Here is a 9,378-nt window from a genome sequence, read left to right as displayed (position 1 = left end):
TGCATGTGGCTCACCATGGCTGCACGGACTGCATCTTAACCCATTCATTTCCCAGAATAAGTCCTTTTGGGGGATGAAATGCCTAGTTAGATTTTGCTTATGATCAATAGACTATTGGAAAGATCCCTGTGGGTCCATAAATGGGACAGGGAAGAGACTGGGGTCAGGAGGTGCTGAAAGAATGGGCAGGGAAGGTGAGACATAGGATACCCTATCATGAACCAAACACCAGACCAAAGGATTGGTCTTTTCCTGAGGAGGCTTTGAAGCGTTCTGGAATGGGAAATGAAACCAACAAGTTGACACCCTGTCCTCGGTGCCTGGTCGTCCCAGGGTTCAAGAGAACTTGCCAGCAGGACCTTCCTGTTCAGAAAAAGAGACCAGCAAGCCCTGAACACACGCCTGGATCAGGCGCTCTGTTGGTTGATTTCCATGTGTTAATTTATTTCATGCTCACAAACACATTTGAGTAGAATTCATGATCTCTGCTGTACAGAAAGGGAAACTGAGGGGCAGAAATGAAGTGAGTCACCTCATGACAATGCCTTAGGGAGCACTGAAGCCTGTATGTGAGCCCAAGTCACTGTCATCCCGTCAGCTGTCTTCTCTGCCCTGCCTGGGGACGCTCACGCAGTAGTTAATGTTGATATTGTCACAAGGTCTCCTCCTGTTGCATCAGTTACTCCTGACTTCTTTCTTCCCCCGGAGAGGCCGTGATGCCTGCGGCCAGGACCAAGCTCTGAGCGAGTCCTCACTTTCTTGTCTTCTTGATCTCTGAGTACTCAGGGGAGCTGGTGGCCCCCTGGTCCTGAGGCTCCTGTGGTTTCATTCTGTGAAAGTTGACGTTGGCGTACTGGAGCTCCTGCTGCTCCTCTGATGGAGGGGCGTCCTCAGCGGATGATGCTTGGTCTGGGAGCCTCTCTGTGCTGGACTTTTGCTTACAACTCTGAGTGAAGGGGAAGAAGGGAGTCAGAGAAGAATAAGGCAGACATGGTCCCAAGGGGAATTTGGGCTGTTGGAGCACTTTTATTCATCCTCTTCGTCCACACATACCATATTTCCCCATGTATTAGACACAGCCTTTTAAAAATTTTTGTTATAAAAAAAACTGGGTGAATCTTATACAGTGGTTATAGTTTTTTACTTGCATTTCCCACTTTTTCCTGCTTGTTTTTGCACTCATTGTTGTAGATTTTTTTATTTGCATTTCTCACTTTTTCTCAGTTGTTGTCTTTGCGCTCATTATTGAGCACCTGTTACCGGTATACTACGGTAGGTTATGTTTTGCCATGTTCTGCCCAGAAATGGCTCAGGAAATATTTTCATACACAATAAAAGTGATCCAGGGCCCTGCCCGATTAGCTCAGCAGTAGAGCGTCAGCCCGACATGTGAAAGTCCCAGGTGTGATTCCCAGTCAGGGCACACAGGAGAAGCGCCCATCTGCTTCTCCATCCTTCCTCCTCTCCTTCCTCTCTGTCTCTCTCTTCCCCTCCCACAGCCAAGGCTCCATTGGAGCAAAGTTGGCCCAGGTGCTGAGGATGGCTCCATGGCTTCACCTCAGGTGCTAGAATGGCTCTGGCTGCAATGGAGCAATGCCCCAGATGGGCAGAGCATCACCCCTTGGTGGGCATGCTGGGCAGAACCCAGTTAAGCGCATGCGGGAGTCTGACTGCCTCCCTGCTTCTAACTTCAGAAAAATACAAAAAAAAAAGTGATCCAGTTTGCAAAAGTGAGTGGAAATTGTGCTGCTGAATGCAAATTTGGCCCTTCTCCAACTGAGAAATCAATCTGAGACTGGCTATGGGAAGAAGAAACCCTACTGAAAACCCCATGGCAGAAGAAGGCCATGAAAGGCAAGTCAGCAAAATGGCCTGATTTAGCAAGGGAATTGACGATATGGATCGAAGAGCAAAGGGCAATGGAATTTCTATGTCCACAAAGATGGTTCAGCATGAGGCAAGAAGAATTGCTAATGAAAAAGAAGTTACTGATTTCAAAGGAGGACACAACTGGTGCTTCGGGTTCATGAAACAGGATGGACTAAGCATGTGTACGTGTGCCAGACTTGCCCAGAAGATGCCTGAAAGTTATGAGCAGAAGGTCCTTGAATTTCATCATTTTATCATTTAATGTTGGAAGACACATCAGTTTGATTTGGGACAGACTGAAAATATGGATGGAGTCCCCCTTCAATTTGATGTCCCAAGTATCAGAACTGTTGATTAGAAGGGGTGAAAACAAACTGTGAGTCCAAGTGGACATGAAAAGAGCCATTGTACAGCTGTCCTAGCTGGTTGTGCCGACGGAACCAAGCTGCCTCCTGTGCTGATTTTAAAACTCAAAACAATGCCAAAAGAAGACATTCCTTGAGGAGTGATTGTCCACAATCATGACAAGGGTTGGATGGATCAGGATGGGATGAAGATCTGGTTTGAGAAAGTTTGGAGAAGGAGACCAGGTGGGCTCTTACTCAAACCTGCCCTATTTGTGCTTGATCAATTCAGGGCACACACAACAAAAAATACAAAGAAGACTGCTCCAGAGTAAAAAACAAAACTTGCCGTCATACCTGGAGGTTTGACATCCCAGCTCTAACCACCTGATATCAGCATTAACAAACCCTTTAAAGCTGCTATGAGAGATGAATGGAACCAATGGATGAAGTCTTCTGGGAACAATTTGACACCAGCAGGAACAGTGAAGAAACCAACTATAGGATAAGTTTGTACCTGGGTGAAAAGGTCCTGGGACAATATCAAGATTGAGGTCGTTGTCAAGTCACTTAAGTAGTGTGGCATTTCAAATGCCATAGATGGAACTGAGGACAAGACAATATATGAAGACAGTGATTTGTCATCAGACACAAAGGAGGACAAGCTAATGGATGGGAGTTTTGACAGTGATGAGGATTTGTACAAATTTTATGAGGAATAAAACTTGAGTCTGCCTGACCTGTGGTGGTGTAGTGGATAAAGTGTCAACCTGGAATGCTGAGGTTGCCGGTCCAAAACCTGGGCTTGCCTGGTCAAGGCACATATGGGAGTTGATGCTTCCTGCTCCTCCCTTTTCTCTCTCTCTGTCTCTCTCCTTTCTAAAATGAATAAAGTCTTGGCCCTGGCTGGTTGGCACAGTGGTAGAGCGTCGGCTTGGCGTGTAGGAGTCCTGGGTTCGATTCCCGGCCAGGGCACACAGGAGAAGCGCCCATCTGCTTCTCCCCCCCTCCCCCCTCCTTCCTCTCTGTCTCTCTCTTCCCCTCCCGCAGCCGAGGCTCCATTGGAGCAAAAAGATGGCCTGGGCGCTGGGGATGGCTCCTTGGCCTCTGCCCCAGGTGCTAGAGTGGCTCTGGTCATGACAGAGTGACGCCCAGGAGGGGCAGAGCATCGCCCCCTGGTGGGCATGCCGGGTGGATCCTGGTCGGGCACATGCGGGAGTCTGTCTGACTGCCTCCCCGTTTCCAGCTTCACAAAAGTAAAAATAAATAAATAAATAAAATAAAATAAAATGAATAAAGTCTTTAAAAAATTTTTTTAAAACTTGAGTTCAATAACTTTATGTAATACTTTTTAGTTCAAATTTTGAGCCCCAAAATTAAGGTGCATCTTATACATGGGAGCATCTTATATGTGGGGAAATATGGTATCTCTTATGAACTGAACAGTTTACTCATTCATTTAAAATTTTGTAACACTATAATTGATTACATCAAAGTGAGTGCTTACTAATCACATTTTATTCCCACAGAAATCCAGTATCAATGATACTCTTATCCTCATTTACAGATAAGGAAACTGAGATAAAGAGAGGGCTGTACTATTCCCAGAATGGGTACAAAGTAACAGTTTTGGAGAGGTGGTTCTGACAGCCTGTACCCAGCATAGGGAGGTGGGCTCAGTGGTCAGCAGGGTGGGAAGGAGACTGACCGTGGGCTCCGGGAGATGGAAGGAAGTCAGCTCCCAGCTATCTGTCCGGCTGACCACAGAGGGGTGGGTCCAGGGAGATGCTGAGGAGCTCAGTCTGGACTCATTGGATGGACATGCCCAGCCTCCCCCCCCCACTGCATGAGAAGACACCCCCATCACTCACCCAGGTGGCTGTGCCCACGACAGGGTCCTCACCATCCCTGACCCGAGGTCTCTCGGCCGCTGGCTTCCTGCGGGCTCTCACTCTAAGGGAAGAAGTCAGCAGCCAGAGTGGCTCAGGCACAGGTGGGCAGGGGCCCCCACTCCCTGACAAGATGACTGAGGCACCCAGACCCTAGGACCAGACTCGGACCCCCTCCGGACATGCAAGTGAGTATTCAGTCCTCCTGGATGACCAGGTGTTTGGCCAAGACTGAATTTTATCACAAAATCCCCATCTCCATGTAGTACTTTGTACATAAGTGAACCCAACAGTGTTATTCATGAAAGCCAGAAAGAACCAACCCAAATGTCCATCAATGAATGAATGGACAAATAAAATGTCCCCTGTCCATACCACAGAATATTATTTGGAAAAAAAGGAATAAAGTACTGACACAGGACCCTTGACAATACCATGCTCTATGAAAGAAAGGACCATGTACTGAATGAGTCCATTCACATGAACTGTGCAGAACAGGCAAGTCCTGAGACAGAAAATGGATCAGTAGCTGTTGAGGCTAGTGGGGAGAATGGAAGCCCAATGACAATTTAAAAATATGGAAAAGTTTTTTTCTTTCATTTGGAGCTAATAAAAAGTTTTATTTTAAAGCTTTATTTGTTTATTTTTTTACAGAGACAGAGAGTGAGTCAGAGAGAGGGATAGACAGGGACAGACAGACAGAAATGGAGAGAGATGAGAAGCATCAATCATTAGTTTTTCATTGCGCGTTGCAACACCTTAGTTGTTCATTGATTGCTTTCTCATATGTGCCTTGACTGCGTGCCTTCAGCAGACCGAGTAACCCCTTGCTGGAGCTAGCGACCTTGGGTCCAAGCTGCTGAGCTTTTTGCTCTAACCAGATGAGCCCGTGCTCAAGCTGGCGACCTCGGGGTCTCGAACCTGGGTCCTCTGCATCCCAGTCCAACGCTCTATCCACTGCGCCACCACCCGATAAGGCAATAAAAAGTTTTATAATTGACTGTTGTGATGGTGCACAACTGTGACTGAACTAAAACACTTGGAATTGTACACTTTATATATAAAAATTTTACCTCAATACAGTTATTTTCCCATCTCAACTCGCACCAAAAAAGTCCCCTCTGCATGTCACAGCTTTCTTTTAGTTAGATCCAGTGTTCTCACATTTCTCCCTAAAAAACAGCTCCCTATTATACCCCCCGCTCCCCTCACCCCTCATGCCCACACACACATACACACACGCATACACACACCATCACAGTCTTACATGTAAAGGAACAGGAGACACAAGCACAGGGACAGCAGGGCCATGACACCAGCACCTCCAAGAGCCGCAGGAACCACTCCTGCCTGGGACACGGACTTCCCTGCAGAGGAGAGGGCGTGAGACCACCCAACACAGGACTCAGTCTCCTGTCTCCGCCACTCCTTCCAGAACCGGCTGTAGGTTTTGATCAGCTACTAGTAGAGGGACCTGTGCCATCAATCACTTTCATCCAGGTCACCGCCTTGCTCCCCTCTGCTCCATTGTCTCTTTTATCCATTGCTTTCTCCCAAAGACTCTGCTCCCAAAAGGCCCCAACGGGTCAGCAGCAGGACAGCGGCGCTCTGGGTCCCGTGGACATTGCTGGCCTCGCAGCTGAGTCTGAGGCCAGCGCTGAGCTCCCGGCTGAGGCTCAGGGAGCTGTTGGCCCAGGGCCCCGCCGAGCGGGAGGTGACCCTGCAGGAGGCATTGCTGTGGTTCCCCTCCAGCAGCCCCGCCCCCAGCCGCCAGCGCAGGGAGGGGGCCGGCTGGGCTCGGGAGGAGCAGCTGCAGTGCAGACCCTGGTCCTCCCAGGAGCAGGAGTGGCCCGGCAGCTCAGGGGGAGTCAGCGGGGAGCAAGTACAAAGACCTGCAGTGCCTCTGGCCCTCCTCAGTACCCAAGTGACCTGCCCCCAGGTGTCACCACACTCACGGACCACGGAGAGGCTGAGAGACAGAGTCTGGGAGCCCAGCGGGTGCCGAGCCCGGCAGGAGAACTCCCCTTCTTCCTCAGTCCCCACGTGGAGCAGCTCCAGGGTCGCGGTGCTGGAGATGGGGGTGGCATTCAGGGCTGGGGACCCCCGGAACCAGCTCAGCTCTGCAGGGGGGTTGCTGTCAGCCACACAGAGCAGCCGCACAGCCTCGCCCTCCAGGATGGTAAGGGAGGAGATTGTTTGCAGAATTTTAAGGGCTTTGGGGAGAGAAATTCAAATAGGGAGAGAAAGAGAAAAGAGAAAGAAAGTAAGAAAAGGAGAAAGAGGTATGAAACACAACTGCCAGCATCCACACACAAGAGGTGAGGGAGAGGGGGTGATGATTTTCATTCTTGTCTTTCTCACATCTGACCCATTGAAACTCAGATTCAGCCCTTTGCTCCGTGGTTGACCCAATGATACATCCCAGCCTCACTGGGGCAAGGTCCTTTCCTACCTGTGACATTTCTGAAGGAGATGCCTATGATGAGGTGCCGGGGGGCATCTGGGACAGAAAGACATGGCCCCGCTTCAGAGGGGAGGAGTGGATGGAAGTCACCCTGAACCCAAGGAAAGTGGAGACATCCAGGAAGGTGGGGTTGCTGTCCTTCTGCCCATCCCCCACCTACACTCAGATCCATGCACGAGTGTCCTCTAGCTCAGCCTCCTCTACACACACACACACACTCACACACACACACTCACACACAGGTACACACAACAGCTGCTCTACCACGAGGGACCCAGCCATCCCTCAGACACTCACAGAAGACATTGAGCCAGACGGTTCTCTGTGTGATCACTGAAGATCCTGCGCATTTGACCTGACAGGTGAGGTTGGTGCCATGGTCCTGGGGCTTCGGGGTGAAGATGAGCACTGAGGAGTGGAGGGTCTGAGGGTTCAGCGAGTCAAGAGCACCCCCTACCCAGGAGAACGTGAGAGGGCCTCCTCCTTCGCAGGCCCCTGGCAGGCTGCAGGTCAGCTGTGTGGAGCGGTCGGCCTCCAGAAGCTCCGGAATATGGATGTCGGGTTTGTCTGTCAGGGCTGAGGAGGAGAGAGGGAGGCGCTTGAACCACTGTGTTTGGAGACCCAGAGTGTGACCCTAAGAGGAGCCCATGATTCAGGTCCAAGCACACCCAGGTCATGTGCCCCTAATGACAACCCTGGGCCCAAGGCCAGGATCAGGGAGTGTCCCAGTGTCCTGTTCTTGTTCCTAGACCTGGTCCCAATTCCCTGGGTCCTATTTGGGCCCCACTTATACCTGTCACCTGCAATTTCAGCTTCTTTTCTTTGTAACTGTAATTTCCACAATTTTCTTTCTCCACTCGGAAGAAGTAGGTTCCTGTGTCTCTCATCCTGGCGTCTCTGATGCTCAGGGAACAATCGTTGGTCTTGGGGTCTGCGAGGAGGAATCGGTTCCGGAACTCTGTCGTCACTGATTTAACTCCATTGTTTGTGGCCACAAGAATTTTATGGCCTGTGTTGTCCCCATCCCGGTACCAGTAGGTGTAGAGTGTGCCAGAGGAAAACCACGAACGTGGGTAGGAGAAGTAGCAGGGCACGTGGACGCACAGACCCTCCTGCACCCTCACCGATTCCTGCACTCGGAGCTCATAGTCTGGCTGCTCCTGCAGGGACCCTGTGGGGACACAGAGCCTCAGCTGCAACCACCACCCCTCCCCCACCTTTGTACCGCCTCTCCCTGGGCCCACTCACCCCCCCACAGCAGGGGCAGCAGCAGCAGGGGCACCATATCTGCATCTGACAGGGCAGAGCAGGTCCAGGTCCCAGTGTCAAGGAGGAAAATGTCCAGCTGTGAGGTGGAACAGGGTTTGCCCCAACAGGAAGCTGTGGGTGTGAGAGCTGTGACCACGCATGAAAGAGGAACTTCAGCTCCACAGGCCGTAGGGGGTGCAGTGTGGTCTGAGAAATCATCCTGTAGCCCTGGCCATTGGCTCAGTGGAGAGAGCACTGGCCCAGCATATGAATGTCCAGGTTCAATTCTTGGACAGGACACATAGGAGAAGCAACCCTCTGCTTCTTACCCCCTTCTCACCCTCTTCTCCTGCCACAGCAGTGGTTCAATTAGTTCAAGTGTGGCCCCAGGTACTGAGGTTAGTTTCGCTGGAGCACATCAGCCTCAGGCACTAAAAATCACTCAGTACTTGAGCATCGGCCCAAGAAAGGGTTGCCGGGTAGATCCCATCGGGACACATGCAGGAGTCTGTCTCACTATCACCACTCTTCTCACCTAAAAAAAAAAATCATCCTGTCTCACCTCCTGCATCACCTGACACAGCAAGTGGATATACTGAGGCCCCAGAGGTGGAGATTCTTGTCCAGATGTCAATCTGAAAGTGATCACCTTACAGGTGATGTTTAACTCAAGAGAGAGATCACCCAGCATAGCATCACGGTCAGAGAATGTCCTAGTGACACTGAGGAAAAATTTTTTAGCTGTGACAATTGAACAATCTGGAAAAAGATAATAAAAACATTGTGTAGACCACTCAAGTACTGGCAAGAGAGAAAGCAATGTAGACCCAACCTCAGGGGAGGGTGGAATACAAGGGAATGTTGAGCAATAAAGCCCTTAGCTCTGAGGGGCACTGGGGACATGGGGTGCACACATGTTGGTCTTCAAGGGTCTGAACATCTGTGGCGCAGCATGGGCACACGGCTCCCTCAGAACTGGAGGTGGATGCCTGACCCAGTGGTGGTGCAGTGGGTAGAGCATCAACCTGGGATGCTGAGAATCCAGGTTGGAAACCACGAGGTCACTGGCTTGAGTGCGGGCTTATCACCTTGAGCACAGGATCGCCAGACTAAGCATTTGATCATAGACATGACCCCATGGTCACTGGCTTGAGTCCCAAGGTCATTGGTTTAATCAAGGTCACTGGCTTGAGCAAGGGGTCACTGGCTTTACTGGAGCCCCTTGGTCAAGGCACATATGAGAAGCAATCAATCAGTGAACAACTAAAGTGCCACAACTATGAATTGATGCTTCTCTCTCTCTCCCTTCTTGTCTGTCTCTCAATCTCTGTGTGTCTCTCTTACTCGCTAAAAAAAAAAGAAAAGAAAAAACAAACAAACAAAAAAAATTGGAGGTATAAATAAAGATCTTGCTTCATGCTGTGGGGATCACAAAGGCTGGACCTCACAGAGCAGAAAATTTGCCACCTGACAGCTCAGGAAACTCCATCTTCAGGGCCCTCACGTGCTCAGTCCCATTTCAAAGCCCAGCAAGCACTTCAGTGATGTGCGGGAATTACCTGCT

General features: G+C 50.2%; 1 protein-coding gene across 5 annotated transcripts; it reads right to left on the bottom strand.

The window, feature by feature from the left end:
- Window positions 1–423: 423 nt before the first annotated feature.
- Window positions 424–7,905, bottom strand: LOC136332072 (sialic acid-binding Ig-like lectin 5). 5 transcript variants are annotated; one of them, XM_066271335.1, is made up of 9 exons: window positions 7,815–7,905; window positions 7,360–7,737; window positions 6,864–7,142; window positions 6,555–6,602; window positions 6,058–6,315; window positions 5,686–5,994; window positions 5,370–5,469; window positions 4,085–4,166; window positions 424–946 (listed from the first exon to the last, which is right to left on the bottom strand). In XM_066271335.1, exons 1-9 carry the CDS (start codon window positions 7,849–7,851, stop codon window positions 752–754), a joined length of 1,686 nt encoding a protein of 561 aa, XP_066127432.1. In that variant the 5' UTR covers window positions 7,852–7,905; the 3' UTR covers window positions 424–751. The 5 variants fall into 5 exon arrangements, 4 of the variants coding, with proteins under 4 accessions (XP_066127432.1, XP_066127429.1, XP_066127430.1 ...); XM_066271332.1 differs by lacking the exon at window positions 5,686–5,994; XM_066271333.1 differs by lacking the exon at window positions 5,686–5,994 and having other exon boundaries at window positions 6,864–7,133.
- Window positions 7,906–9,378: the final 1,473 nt, after the last annotated feature.

The sequence above is a fragment of the Saccopteryx bilineata genome, chromosome 3, assembly GCF_036850765.1.
Source record: "Saccopteryx bilineata isolate mSacBil1 chromosome 3, mSacBil1_pri_phased_curated, whole genome shotgun sequence".
NCBI lineage: Eukaryota > Metazoa > Chordata > Mammalia > Chiroptera > Emballonuridae > Saccopteryx > Saccopteryx bilineata.
Note: the sequence above shows the minus strand (reverse complement) of the source record. Positions and strands in the feature narration are given on the sequence as shown.

Excerpts from the sequence above, each read along its gene's own strand:
- LOC136332072 (XM_066271335.1), bottom strand. The coding sequence starts at position 7,851 with ATGGTGCCCCTGCTGCTGCTGCCCCTGCTGTGGGGGG. Across the intron at positions 6,603-6,863 it reads CGTCTGGCTCAATGTCTTCT|ATGCCCCCCGGCACCTCATC; the intron begins GTGAGTGTCTGA and ends TTTCTGTCCCAG. Across the intron at positions 4,167-5,369 it reads TGTCTCCTGTTCCTTTACAT|AGTGAGAGCCCGCAGGAAGC; the intron begins GTAAGACTGTGA and ends TTCTTCCCTTAG.